The sequence below is a fragment of the Dunckerocampus dactyliophorus genome, chromosome 12 (assembly GCF_027744805.1).
Source record: "Dunckerocampus dactyliophorus isolate RoL2022-P2 chromosome 12, RoL_Ddac_1.1, whole genome shotgun sequence".
In the NCBI taxonomy this organism is placed as follows: Eukaryota; Metazoa; Chordata; class Actinopteri; order Syngnathiformes; family Syngnathidae; genus Dunckerocampus; species Dunckerocampus dactyliophorus.
In genome coordinates this window covers 13,462,900-13,478,656 of record NC_072830.1, presented here as the reverse complement: position 1 = coordinate 13,478,656, position 15,757 = coordinate 13,462,900, and the positions used below count along the sequence as shown (strand labels likewise).

Here is a 15,757-nt window from a genome sequence, read left to right as displayed (position 1 = left end):
TTTCAAATATGTTATATCTAAAGGGAGCACCTCAGTTTTGCGGCCGTTTAGGCACACACTTTGTGGCGTGGTACCAAATGCAGAGCACAGGCAAGAATATTTATTTATATATATATATATATATACATTTTTTTAAATCAAAGTTCAAATATTAGAAATATTATGCTTTCATTTTTAAGGTTACATGTAAAACGTAAATATTTTTTCACAGGAACATTACTGTCTGATCCATGAAAGGAACAGCAGGGATAGAAAGTGTAATGGATGGTCATTATTTTCTTCTCCTTTACCAAGGGGCTTGTGAATGTCTTAATCCTGGAATTGGCAGGATTTAGCGGACACCCAAAGGGAAGGGAAGTGAGGAAAGGAGGGGAGGGATGCTTTTAAAATGTTGTTAAATATTTAGACACCCGGCCTGTTGGGGCCAAGCAGCCAGACGATGTGGTTGTTCGTGTATGGAGTGAAGATGTGTGTGTGTGTATGTGTGTGTATGTGTGTTGGATCTACCCTGGGGGGCCCAGTGGGATATCTTTATGTTTTGCAGAATGTATGGACACAGAGGAGCCCATAAGCTTCTAATCTGTAGCGGTCATTTTGTTCCTTGATGTCCATGTCTCCATGGCAACAAGAAAAGGCTTACGTGTGCAAAAAAACAAGTTTGTATGAATGAAGTAGAGTAGAGTAGTCGTACTGGGTGCAGGTGTGTTTACCTTGGGTGTGGTTTTAGCTGCTGTAATCTCAGCGTCTGCCTTTAGGCTCTGGGTGGGGTCAGAAGGGTCTCCACTGGCCTCTTTTTGTAATTTCTTCCTAATGGGATCTCGAGGCGCGTGGCAGGCAAGAGCAACCCGTTGGGACATGAACCCCCGCAACCCTCCATTAAGCTCTACACTGTGGAAATATAAACAATAATATTATTCCTCAGAGGCAACCTTGAGGTGAAAGGCCGTTCTCCATTTACCTGCTTGTCTCCTTACCGTGCATGAAAACAATCTCCAGGCTGCATTTTTATCTCACGGTTAAAACCAACCAGTGGTTTCACCGTACGTGCTAATAATCACGCCTGCGCTGAGACCTGCAGCACCACACCTGTCCAAAAAGTATTAATGCACTGCAATTAGAAGAAAACCATCCAGCACAGTGAAATATGCAATAATGTTATCACTCGCAAAATTGAATATTGTTTGATTATCACTCCGTCGCTCTGCCACGGTTTTTCAGAAATGAATTAATGCTGTTTCATGGTAGACTAGGGTCTATTAATCAAAACATATTGAATGCATATAATGAATGTTACGTTGCTGTAAAAGAGTGACATAAGTAGGGATGCTCCGAGCGATCGGCCACCAATCAAATCGGCCAATTTCCGCGAAAAACCACGTGATCGCCATATGCAGATAATTCCTTCACACCGCGCAGGCGTTCCAAAACTCAAAACAATCATGTCTACCTGTCGTTTGTGAGTGATATAAATTTTGAACCATGCAAAACACGCCACAAAAAATAACTCACCTGTGTAGCACGCTAAAAAGTTTTAATTTCATACGGCATTTGAAGAACAAACACTTGATGGAGTTTGGTGAGTTTTCCAGGCAAAGGCAGCTAATGTAGCCAAAAACGCTGGACACTCGCCCGTACGTGTGTGACAGTCAGAAGTCTAAAGCCAATAACCCCAAAAATAATTGAATTCTTTGGACGAGATGACCATCCTTCATTAGCGGTGGAAGACTGCTAATATGGAAGACACCGCGATCGCCGGCTGCTCTCTCACTTGAAACCCACCTACGTGCTACTGGAAGTCCTGCTAGGGCTCCACCAACGTACTCGATCTCACATCCAAAGTATCCTTAAAGAAGGTGTCTCATCCTCTTTAACTTTCACCAGTGATATATGTTATCTTGAAAAAGTAAGTCAAATAAGTTTTTGTCTAAATTCCTTCATAATGCTTAGCTATTACTGTGCGTTTTCCTATAGTAATCATTAGGGTTGGACGGTATTGACCTTAACATGTATCACAATATTTTTGTGATGCATCACGATATGACGACATAATTAAATCTTGTATCAAAAGTCTTGCATACAAAGCTACAAATCTTAACCCATACAATTAAAGACGCGTGTCTCAAATTGTAAAGCACGTTTATTGATGTATTGGTAACAATACAGCAAGTGCATTTAGTGTCTATCAAACTAGATCAGTGCAGCGTATTCAGAATTCAAGTACGCAGTTAAGCAGCAACTGCAAATTGCAAAACAGTAATACAGTAAATATTGTCCTTTTCGACGGAGTATAATGTCTTTGGCTAAATAATATGACACTGCATCAGTCAGTTCACGCCATTGTTTACTTTTCTTGTCGTAAAGGCCCTGTCACACCTTCAGGATTTAGCCAGCGTACCAATGTATGAAAAATTTGGCCAATACGCTGGCGTACGTCGAATAAGTTATGGGTAAGTTTTGTATAAGCGCTGAAGCACGCCGGCATACGTCGTAGTACGTCCAAGTCGTCCAAAAATTTTGTGCATGCACAAAACTTTTCGACGTATGTCAACGTATGATTCATACGTGCCGCATACGCGGGCAATAAGTTATGCGATCATTGACGCCCGTTCACACACGTTATTTGTAAGTTACGCACAAGTCGTAATATGTCAACATACCTTGAGACAAAACTGTATCTTCTTGGCTCTCTTCTTGGCAAGCGTTGGCTCAGGTCTTCGAAATTTTCTTCGGCACAATGGTGATGTTGACACTGCGATGTCTAGTGAGGTTTGAGTCATCAAGTGGCAGCCTTTTTATAGGCTAAGGCACGTGATCGTCGACCATACGCTGCCGTGCGGTTTGCATAAGTTAGACTGGCGTTGGACATAAGTTGTGAATGCTGGCAACACGCTACGCATTCGTTGGTATAAGTTTTCTACAAGTTATAGAAACGTTCTATATAAGTTACTAATACGTCATGTATACGTCGAACTCGTTATGAATACGCTATGTATATGCCCAAAATTGAAAAAAACGTTGACAGTTCAACGTATGCCATCAAAATGATCACTTCAGGCATGTGCTGGCTAAATCGTCAAGGCCTTAAACGAGGCCATGAGCGAAAGCGTTTTGTATTTTTGACTGGGTAAGTGTAGACGTGCTCGCTGACTCTCTCTTCGTACTCAACTCTGTGTTTGCACTTGAGATGGTAGAACAAATTTGTCGTGTTCCTACATTTTGCCATCACCGTTGCTTTGCAAACTTTGCATATTATGGTCTCTTGCTCCACTTCTGCTCTATCAAAACCAAACCACTTCCATATTACACAGGTACTGTACCTCCTCATTTAGCAACAATTTATTTGTCTATAGTCTTTGCTTCTCCTCTGCCTTCAGCCGTGCTCGTTTTCTCTCTTTTGCCATCGCCGGATCATGTTGTGGTCGACAATGCGCCAGTACAGTGCACCGTGGCGCAGGAAAAACACGTCATCAACTCTGCTTTTTTTTCCATTTAAAGTGATGACGTGTCCCGGTATAAGTCATTTTCTTATCATTGGAAGAATTAATACCAGTATACCGGTATATCAAAATGATCGCCCAACTTTTGTGTGCATAACGCCCCATATAGTGTAAGAGGGTTACCATTCAACACAAGTAGTAATATGCAAAAGTCTTAACTGAACTTCTTCAAGACTCTTAATCGGTGTATTTATTTGTATGTGGCAGACTTGAATGATATTACATAATGGTCATTGTGCCCGCCTTGGGGTTGTCATCTGCCTCTTGGAGGTGTCTTCTCTGTGCCGTGTGAGCAATTGTAGAAGATGGCCGGAAAATGATGCCCAAGCATGCCATATAAAGCATGAGAGCTAAAATAAAGCTAAAGTAGAGGCGATGTGGAGACGGAAAAAGCATAAAAGAGCAGAGAAAAATGAAAGGACGAGACAGACAAAAGGCAGAGAGGCTGTAGTGGAGAAAAAACACACTCAACTCTGTGATTATCTTGAAGAACTGGGCTCACCTCCCGACAGTAATAACATAACAACTACTCTCAGTTCTCAGGCGACGCCACATGTTCTATATATGGAGGTTGGAATATGTCAGGATGGGAACCAAGTGGAAAATGAGGGTGCAAGGCAGGTGTGGAGAGGCCCCCTAAGACTTTATCTTCAGCCCTGCCAGCTAACCACAGCTCTTTCTGTGTATGTATGTGTGTGTGTGTATGCGTGCGTGTGTGTGTGTGTGTGTGTGTGTGTGTGTGTGTGCACTACCAGCTGAAACACGCCCGGCCCTCCAGGTCTCGCACCGCCTCTGTCTTAGAGTTGGGAAGTTAGTCTCTTGTTAGTCCATACACACACTCACCTTATTGTAGTAACCGATATCTGCTCCCTTCATGGTGACAGACAGTCAGCGCTGGCACAGGTGGTGTTTTTTTTGTCAATGTGGAGTATCTTTCATCTAGCTTTAACCTTGGATTCCTCACAGAGAGCCGGGCACTTAACTCAGGTACAGCACACTATGGCCTCTTCTATTAACTAACCACCAGAAACACTGATTGAAATGCATTTCTGTAGCTTTCGGCTTGCAAAATGTGGCATAGTTGGGCAACAGGTCTGCCAAAGATCGTCTTCAGCCTTCAGGCTACGCATTCTTCTATTGGGGCACGTTGTCTGCTCAGGTTGTATGTACAAACGCAAGCCGTGTGTGCATACTTGGACTTGAAGTAGAGCCGGCAATATGCAGCACACGTGTGTTTGAATCCTTCTTCAAATAAGCAACACGCTTACAGCACAGCACCTATTTTGAATGGCATTGAGCAGAGGGGTCCAAAGTTTTTCCAGCGATGGCAACTTTTCCACTTAGATATTTTTTCAAAGCAACATATGCTAAGAAGTTATATATTTCAAGAAAAAACTACATCTCAGCTTTGTCATATACAAGTACTGTAGGCGAAAAAGTCTTTTGTTACTATCAACCTCACTCTTTGCTCTTTTTCCCCCATTTTTGCTGTTATTGTTTTTCTAATTTTCCAAATATTTTAACTTTCTTTTTAAATAATCTGCCTAAATTTCCTTCTCATAATATTAGGAATTTATTCCCATAATATTTTGTCTTTATTCCCAAGTTTTTCCCCAACCTCATTTTCCAAAATATACAACTTTATTTAGTTTTGTTTGTTTCTTATAATATCCTGACTCTAAAATGACATAATTTTTCTTCATTATATTGTAAATGTCTTTTCGTAAAATTGCAACTATTTTTCCATTAGAATATGACTTTTTTTCTTTTAATATTTTGACTTGATTCTCATAAAATTGTTTTTTCAATTTTTTTTTATTTTTTAACTATTTTCAACTTTCTTCTTGTGTTATTATGACTTTAGTCCCACAATATTTTTTACTTTATTCCCAAAATATTTTTTTGTACTTTATTCCCATATGTTTAACTTTTTCCTCTAACCTAATTTTCCAAAAATTACAACTTTATTTAGTTTGGTTTGTTTCTCATAATATTCCATTTCAACTTTATGCGACTAAAATTATGTTATTTTTTCCTCCTAATATTACGACCGTGTTCTCGTCTTTTTCTTGTTAGATTACAACTTTTTTCTGCCACATTTCGAAATGTAATCATTTCTGTAAACTAGCCATGAACACACTACAATCTATGCCTAAACAATGCGGGCGGTGCATACCAAAGCGTATCGCAGTGTGCCTCACTCACATGAATAGGTTCACTTTTCCAAGTCAGAGGGAATTGTCATATCATTTTTGTCGCCCTGCTCTTTGTGCAGCTGCAAGATAATATAGATTTCTTTTCTGCAATGATAACTTCTTCTCAGGAGTTGAACATCTCGTAGGTCTCTTTCTTGCAAATAGAGGAATTAATGAATCTAGGGGCTGATGCCTGCTGTTGCGTGGCGTCACGTGGGTCACAATGGGACCAAATAATGCCACGACTCCTTCATGACAACGCATACCCACGCAGGAACAATGCGCGCCACGTGTACGATTGTCGTACACTAGACATAAACACTTATTGACGAGGTGTAAATAAGTCGTGCGGGGAGCGTGGTCTTTTCGTGCCAATGCGCACCATTTCCCGTCACGAATTGCGAGCCTTATGCGTAAACAGTGCGCAAGCTAGTCTTCTTTTCAGGGGTGCCATAAATAAATAAATGACACGCATTGCTGCGGCAAATTGCGGGACAATGCGGAGCCAAAATGCGTGCGAGTGTTAAACTCCGCTTAAAAAGCCAAAAATGATCACTTCCACACGGAATGGGAGGAGAACTTTTTTTTACTATGTTATGTGGGACATGCCATGGCTGACTCCGTGCGGTGCGAAGGTAATATTATGCAAGATAATGTCTCATCGATGTAACATCCCTGGCGCCCAGTGACCAGAATACTACATACTGTATAAGTTGTTGTTTTTTGACTAATAATAGTCCATAGTCAACCACGAAACAGCCATCATTTATTAATAAATTCATTTTTGAAAAACCACGATAGAGTGAGGGAGCGATGTTGAAACTGTGATGTGTAAGTTAACTCTTTTACACCTGATGAAAAATGATAATAATGCACCCCTACTTTTGCCTGAGTTGTTATTTTTTTGCTAAACATACCACCTGGAGACACTGTTGCTACCCCAAAGTTTGACCCCCTAAGTCGGACTGTCTTGACGTTTCTCACACAGCTTACACTGCGCTCTAAACAGCACCCTCTGGAAAACATACAGTACAGCGTGAATGATGTGAGTGATGCAGTCTAAAACCGCTCTTATCTGGTGCCAAAGTGCACTTTTACACGCTGCCTGATAATCACGCCACCTCTTAGCAGGTAAACAAACACAAAACATGTCTTTGTACCAGCGAGTTAAAGCGTGAGGAACTCAAGGAGCGGTTGGGTTGATGAACCTGCCGAGAGCGGGACGGCTGTGTTTTTGTGGAAAAACCTCCTTCACATTCCTCGTCAACACGCACACACCGGGTAATCCTCCGGAGGGTCACCGAAAACACACCCTCTGATTCATCCATCCATGATTCACCCTCTGATATCACAGCTTGATACTCTGAAAAGCCACTACACCCCTCACATTTCAACAACCATGATGTTATATCTTCTCAAGGGACCATACTATACAAAATAATCTTGGATATCCTTTCAGTCAGTAGTCAGTGTACAGCTTGTATCGCAGTATGGATTTACTATCCCCTGAAAATGACTCAACACACAGCCATTGTTGTCTCAATACTGCAGTTGCTAACACAAGTGACTACACATGACATATTCTATATACTGTATACACTACAACAGGGGTGCCCATTATGTCGCTCACGAAGGTAGTCCGGGTCGATCGCATAAACGTCACTTTGTAGATGTCATATGACATCCGTCAGCTGACATCAAGATCCCCTCCTGAGTCACTCTCGCTCCCCCTTGGCAATGGTGAACAGATGTCTCCAGCAACACTGAGATGCAACTTTCATCTTTATTATTCTGATTACGGATAAACTAACTCAGCGGTAAGATGCTTACATCTGTGACAAAAGTTATCCGTTCACTTGTAGCAGCTGGTTATGTCGTTTGATGGCTTTGCTTGGCGTCATGAACTCCGCTATAGAAATGCGTGTTTTATACACTTCAATTTCTTAAACTGTTGTTTCATGTTGAATTGGAAAATGTGACCTTTGATGAAACATTTTTAATATGTTGCCTTGACTTTGGCTTCATTGTCTTTTGCATAATCAGTTTTATTTCTTGTATATCCGTAATGTTTGACAGCAAATGCTAACCGGATGCTATTTTGACTGACATACTACTCAGGTTATGGACACAAGAATTGTGGAATTATGTGGAATTATCTTTATTGCCATATTGAATTGGATTGTGAATTATTTAAGAGTGATATCAGCTACTTTGATCACCTGTAAACTTTGAAACTGTGAATGTGAAATACTAATCATTAGTATTTGGCATAGTAGTTTCAAAGTTTGCCGGTTAGGTTTTATATACAGTATATGTTGGATGTTTTATAGTAAGGGATAGATCGTGTCAACTTGAACATGTTGAAAAAGTGCTTTTTCACTTATATACCGCAGGAACGCATTAACCACGGGAATACTGAACACACACACACACAGTGTGACGTGTGTTTTTAGCTGTGTGGACATAAACCTTAATTTGGGTGGAGCTGAAATGTGGCACTGCTTGTCTCTGCAACTAATCATAGCGTATGTGTTTGGGTGTGTGAGGCGGACAAGTGGGTCGTAAACATGGCGTGTTTACATCCACTGATACAAATATAGCTGCAAGCCAGGGGTGTCCAAAGTTTTTCCAGTGAGGGCCACATAGTGAAAAATGAAAGGAAGAAGCTAAGAAGTTAAATATATTTCAAGAAAAAAACGGCATCTCTGTTTTGTCATTCAGGTGAAAAAGCATATTATTAATATCAACTTCACTCTTTGCTCTTTTTTCCCCCATTTTTTCCGCCCCCAGTTTTCTTCTCATAATATTATGGACTTATTCCCATAATTTTATGCTTTATTCCCACAATATTCTAACTTTTCCACAACTTCATTTTTCAAAAATGACAACTTTGTTTCTCATAATATTAGGACTTCATAAAATAACATCTTTTTTGTTTAATAGTTCAACTTTATGCGACTAAAATGATGTTATTTTTCCTTATAATATTACCACTATATTCACGTTTACGTTTTTCTCTTAATATCTTGACTTTATTCTTGTAAGATTGCTGCTGATTTTTCCAGTTTTGCTGTTGTTGTTCTTTTTCTCTGTTAATATTTTGACTATTATTGTCAAATAAATTCTCATGTTTGCTTTTTTTAAATTTTCCAAATATTTGAACTTTCTTCTTGTAAGTTTTCTTCTTCTTGTGATAGTTTGACTTTATTATCACAATAGTATATCTTTCCCCAACCAAATTTTTCAAAAATGACAACTTTATTTAGTTTTGTCACTCATATTATGGCATAGAAAATAACATATACTGTATATAAAAAAGTAACATATATTTTAAAAAAAATATTTTAACTCTTTAAATATTTTAACGCGTCTAAAATGACGTTTTTTTTTCTCATAATATTACCAGTTTATTCTCGTTCGATTAATAGAGAGGGACAAAAAAAAAGACAGAGACAAGGACAACTGTGTTCTAAAACAGAAATGAAATTACACTGAGTTTCCAATTTGGACTAAATGTTGCATTTATGACTATTGTCCATGTGTTTTAGGTATTTTCATTTGTACATTTCATTAAGGAAAGGTGCATTGTGGCAAATATTTAATAATAATCACTTCTGAATGTTCCGAAATAGACTTTTCTGCTCACAAACATTTAGAATTTAAAACTAGTATCATCAGTAAAGCCATCTTACATTAAGCTGACACTGCAATCAAAATAACATGTTTGTGTCAGTGAGACATATCAGTATGAGAGGTCTCACTCGCTCACATTTTGTATTTGCTGAACCTTTGTGGCTGCGGTAAAGAGCTAATATGCTCATAATAAGACATAATAAGACTAAAATATGCTTTCTGACTGTATTGTTTTTTTAATAATGGCCCATATTTCCAAAATTGATATCCCTTTACATAAAATTTGATGTAGTTATCGTTGTAGTTGCGTATCGAATTGTCTACCACAAAGAGATGTCCCCTACTTATTATCGATAAAACCTTATTTCTATCTGCGATTAAATGTGATTAATTACGAGTTAACTATGGACAGATGCGATTAATTGTGATTCAATATTTTAACCGATTGACAGCCCTAGTTATTTTTCTTCTTCATAATAATATGACCGTATTCTCGTAAAATTATGACTTTTTCTAGTTAGATGACCACTTTTTTCTGTTAATATTTTGACTTTATTCTTGTCAAATTACTGCTGATTTTTCCATTTTTGCTGTTGTTTTTTTTTGTGTGTTTTTGTTTAGTTTTCTTGTTGAATTATATTTTTACAATGTCCGCAAATGGCCCCCGGGCCGCACTTTGGACACCGTGGCAATATGCCATGTTTATATCACATTTAGTACACGTGCAAAGGGTGGCTATTTTGGTGTCAGTGTTGTTGTACTGTGCGTGGTGTGTGTGTGTTGTACCCTAGCATGCTGAGCACTTCATCTGTTCCCTTCATCTCATCACCAAAAAAAACAAATGGAGAGAAAAATGGATGAACAATGGACCTTTAACATTGATTTTTTTTAAACTAAAGCATTAAATTAAGCCTGAATCATCAGCAATCATGTTTATTGCTGACGTGATGTCATTTGCTTATGCACGTGGTTGCTGCTGTGACTCATAGCCCCTGTTTCATGAAGTATGGTGTCTACCTGCATGTGTAACTGCTACTCTGTCAGTCTTTAACCCAGTCTGTAAGTCACATGTTGGGACACACGTCAAATGTGAAGTATTACTACAGCCTGGTGGTCACAGCAGGCTCAGTCTTTCCACCAGCAACGGCAGGCCTCATTAGAGCAACCCTGGTGGATGAACACATCACACACACACACACACACACACACACACACACACTCTTCCTCCCTGTCAGAGCGAGCTCATTACCGCCAGACTCTCACCCTCACACTGAGCCAACCTGCTTCGCTATGCAGTGTTTTTGCACTGGCACAAAATGTCAGCATGCTAAAAGCATCTGGGCTGCCGTCTCCCCGCTGTGAGAGATGGTGAGGCCGCAAGCCACGAAGCGATGGAAGAGAAGGAGGAGTAAGATGGAAGCAAGTGTAGTTAAAAACAAAAAACAGTGAGAAAAAGGGGCAAAAAAAAGCTAAAACAGTGGGCAAGCTGTTCCTCTTAGAGGAAACAGGATACAAAGATACATGCAAAGTTTTGATTTGTTGTTATACCCAACTTCCTTGATAGGAAAATCGTGACATGGCATGTAATACTGTTCCTGTCCAGTCCTGTTGGTGGCAGTGATACACTAAAGTTGGTGCCACTAGAGCAACCCCTCATTTATTGCGGTTAATTGGTTCCAGACCCGACTGTGATAAGTACATTTCCAACAAGTAGGATTCCTTATTTATAAATGGAATATTTTGGTAGTTAGAGCATAGAATACCTGTTTACCTCCTTCTAAATATGTTTTTTAACATTATTAGAGACCTCTAGAAATTAAATAACATCCCTATAGTCACTTTTACACTCCTATTACCCAATATAGTAGACTTAATAAGAGAAAATAAGACATATAAGACATAAATAACATGTTATGATGATTATTTTAAGGCAGTTTGATCATTGCACAATGGTACAGACAGTTTGTGTAAGCCTCCTCACTAACTAACTCAGCATACAAACAGCGTTTCAAATCTAACGTCCGTCTCTTTGGACTAGGCAGCGAGGTTTTATACTGAAAAATATGATGAGCACGCCTGAAACTGAAAACGGTTACTCCCAAAGTATCGACGTTGACAGGATATGACATTGATGACTCTATTAATGCGCCAACTTCATCGGCCTCGTGAACTTCAGCCCATTCAAGTTCTGCCACGGTCTTCTACACCAGGAGTGTTCTTATACACCAGGGGTGTTCTTATATACCAGGGGTGTTCTTATACAGTATACCAGGGGTGTCCAAACTTTTTCCAGTGAGGGCCACATAGTGAAAAAATGAAAGGATGCCACTTTGATATTTTGTAAAACAACACATGTACTGTAGACATGCTAAAATGTATATTCAATATACAGTACATTTCAAGAAAAAACTGCATCTCAGATTTGTCATATGGGTGAGAAAACATATTATTCATATCAACTTCACTCTTTGCTCTTTTTTTCCCAGGTTTGCTGTTTTTTTCCAACTATTTCAACTTTCTTCTTAAATAATTTGGTAATTGTTCGTCTTGTTGAAAAATTACGACTTTCTTCTTTGTTTTGTTTGTTTCTCATAATATTACAACATAAAAAATGACAGTTCAAATTAATAAAAAAAAATAATCTAGTAGTTCAACTCCAAGTTGTACTAAAATGATATTATTTTTCCTTTTTTTATATTTAATTCTCTTTAAAAAAAATTCAACTTTTTTCTCTTAATATTTTGACTTTATTCTCCTAAAATTACAACAGTTTTTCCCATTTGTGCTGTTGCTACGACTTTCTTCTTGTAAATTTTCTTCTTGTAATTCAGTCTTCACTCCCATAATATTTTGATTTTTTTCTTGTAATATAACTATTTTTTGCCACCTAATTTTCCCCAAATTCCAACTTTGTTTGTTTCTTATAATATTACAACTTTACAATATGCATCCATCCATCCATCCATCCATCCATCCATTCATCCATTTTCTATACCACTTCTCTTCATTAGGGTCGCGTGTGGCATGCTGGAGCCTATCCCAGCTGACTTCGGGCGACAGGCGGGGTACACCCTGGACTGGTCGCCAGCCAATCGCAGGGCAAACTTTACAATATTACAACAAAAAATATTTTTCTTTAATATTTTAAACTTTATGCTACTAAAATGACCTTATTTTTTTTTCATAACGTTATGTTATTCTCAGAAAATTACGACTTTTTCTCAGTAGATTACATCTTTTTTTTGTCAATGTTTTGACTTTATTCTAGTAAAATTACTGCTGATATTTCCATTTTTGCTTCAGAATGTGCCGCGGCCCATAACAAAAACAGGGCCACATGTTTGGACACCCCTGTTGTATACTAATAAGCAAAAAAACACAAATCAATGTTTTCGAGTTAAAAATCTGCACCAAACTTTCTATTGATTTCTGCACTAACCCATTTTGGCAGCAAGCTTGTTGGGCCTGATATTGCCTCCAACGTGTCCTTTACTGGATGCTGGCAAGTCATGATAGCGAAGGAGCTGACATGTCTCAGTTGCAGTTTACCATCTTCTCGCTCATCCTGTATCGCTCAAAGATAATTGACTCACCATTAAGTATGCATCGTTTTTTTTCTGTTCGCATCTATAAATACGCCCACGCAGTGAGAGTTTAAACACACAGTGCCTTGCATCTGTGTGTGTGTGTGTGTGTGTGTGTGTGTGGATGTGTGGGATGAGAGGAGGCGCCCGGGTGCTAAGAGTACACTGCCACACTCCCTCACAGTGAGCGACACACTTAAAAAGCCATAGCGCCCGACTCCATGCATGCATAATTTACATTCGACACGAGAGACGGCATACAGTGATGGATCTCTTTTCCGTCGGCTCTTGCGTTTAACTCCACCCTTCACTGAGGTGTGTGTGGGAGGCTAAACTGCAATCTGTGGACTTCTCCATTGTAGTTGCACTCCATGCTACAGTCACAGTTTTAGCTCAGTGCTGTTTTCTCTGCTAGTAATCAGGACATGTTGCTTTCCATCCACCTGGCACAGAGTGTAACCTTGACAACCACGTTCAGGTCAGCAGGGGGTAACTTTTGACTCAATGCTGCCATGGTAATGGGAGGTGGGGGTTGCTATATCAAAGCATAGATCAGAGATGCTCATGGATATGGTGTGTATGTTGTGGCGCATGAATGCTGCAAAGAGGAATTTGTATTCAGAGAAGAGAAGCGTGCTGGCTTTATTGCCTTCATGCTTACCCTAATACACCTTCCACTCTGGATGTTTTCAGGGTGTTGTCTCATCTATTTAAGATACTATACTAACTCGAATATAACACAACCCCTCTTTTTTTCAAGACAGCTATTGCAAAAACATGTTTAAAACAAAAATTATTTCAATACAAGTGAAATATCAACTAGTAGAGTGCAATAAAAAAAGATATACAGTAATTCCTCGTTCATGGCATGTACTGTAATTGGTTCCAGACCTTTTCCGCAATGGAAGTGTAAGAGTCCTTCTTTATAAATGGAATATTTTGGTAGTTAGAGCATAGAAAACCTGTTTACGACCTTCTGAATACGCTTTTTAACATCATTAGAGCCCTCTAGACATGACATAACTCCCCTATAGTCACCTTTACACTCCTATTACCCAATATAGTACACATAATCAGAGGAAGTAAGACATTCAAAACAACATTGTGCTAGTGTATGATGCAGTTAATGTGGCAGACAGGAAGTGATGTCGTTTTCAAGTGTTCCAGTGTTCCATTCCATTCCACATCCATCAAGTGTTGAGTTGAGTTTTAGCTTGGCATGGGTTACGGCCGCAATGTAGCCTAAGTTATTATTATGATTATTGTTATTTTTATTATTACCGTGCCTTGTGTGAAATAATTCAAACCTGCAAAAAAAGGCCTGTTGTTTCGGCAATCAAGTTTGGTGCTCATGTGTCTCACCCAACATTACACTAACATTACTGACACCTAGTGACCAGTGTAGAATACTACATTCACATTTTGAATGCGTCTTCTGAATGCCTTGTATTTGCAATTTAGTTCATTTAGCCATTTTTATGCTTAAAATTGGTTCCTTTAGCTAACAAAAGACATTTGCTTCTATGTGTATTTTTGTACTAATAGACTGTAATAAACCACAAAACAGCATGATTTATTAATTACTCTATTGTTGGAAAACTGTGATAGAGTGAAATTCTAACTGCGATGTGTGAAGCGTGCCGCTAGCTATTTGCTTAATAGCGACTTCATTGATCACTATAATTGTAAAATTGGCATCATAGCTCCTCCTCCGTTGTTTGATAACTTGCCAACAACCTTTGAGGAACTTTTTGTCAAGTGGGTGTGTGTGCATTTGTCCAGGTCACTGGCGTTTGTGGTGTAAGTGACAGGAAGAAAAGCTCAGGCTCACATGGGGAGAAGTCTCGTTCAGTGCCACCTCTTGGTGAGCCTTTTTTCTAGATAAAAACATACTCTAATATCTTAACATATTATATAATAGCAGTGGCATTTTTATATGAAAAAAACACACAAGCATCTGTTGCCGTCTTGAAACACGACTGATTTGTGTTTTGTTGTTGAAACTAGCGTAAATTATCAGCAGATGCAGTCATGTTGATCCAAATAATTGCTTTCATGCTTTTTTGCCTTCTGTTTCTAAGCATATTTCATAGCGCTCAATCATAACTGCCCCAAAGGGAAATGACCAAAAATGGGCATATGCCTGTCAGGTCCGCTAGACTGTTTGAAAGACCAACTCCAGGCAAAACTGTACACAAAAAAACCCCCAAAAACCATAACACAGGGGTGTTCAAACTTTTTCTAGTGAGGGCCACATAGTGAAAAATGAAAGGATGCAACTTTGCCACTTTGATATTTTGTAAAGCAACACATGTAGATTTTTTTAATATTTCAATTCTATGCTACGAAATTGACATTCTTTTTCCTCATAATATTACAAGTTTATTCTCGTTAAATTGCGACTTTATTCTCGTTATTATGTTTTGTATTACATATTATTATATATATTTTATTTCTCTTAATATTTTGACTTTATTCTCGTAAAATTACAGCAGTTTTTCCATTTGTGCTGTTGTTTCTTTTAAATTTCCCAACTATTTATGCTGTCTTCTTGTACATTTTTTTCTTGTAATATTGACTTTATTTCCATAATATTTTGACGTTAATTCTTGTAACATTATAACTTTTTTTCTGCAACCTAATTTTCCAAAAATTACAAATTTATTTGTTATTTTGTTTGTTTCTCATAATATTACGTCTAAAATAACGTCTTTCTTAAATAGTACTACTGGTACTGGTACTAGAATGTTATTTTTTATTAGTCTTGTAAAATGTTTCTGTTAGACAGTACAACTTTTCTTTTAATATTTTGACTTTATTCTTGTAAAATTACTGCTGATTTTTCCAT

The 15,757-nt window shown here is 38.5% G+C and overlaps 1 protein-coding gene across 3 annotated transcripts in view; it reads left to right on the top strand.

Moving 5' to 3' along the window:
- schip1 (schwannomin interacting protein 1) overlaps window positions 1–15,757 on the top strand; it is a 369,798-nt gene that overhangs the window by 307,210 nt on the left and 46,831 nt on the right. The window contains exon 1 of one of the 3 annotated variants that reach the window (XM_054793945.1): window positions 4,339–4,484. The exons of the other annotated variants lie outside the window; for them this stretch is intronic. Coding sequence (XP_054649920.1) covers window positions 4,419–4,484 — 66 coding nt within the window. The 5' untranslated portion in view covers window positions 4,339–4,418. Of the gene's footprint in view, window positions 1–4,338; window positions 4,485–15,757 lie in introns of those variants that run through there. 3 annotated transcript variants of the gene reach the window in all.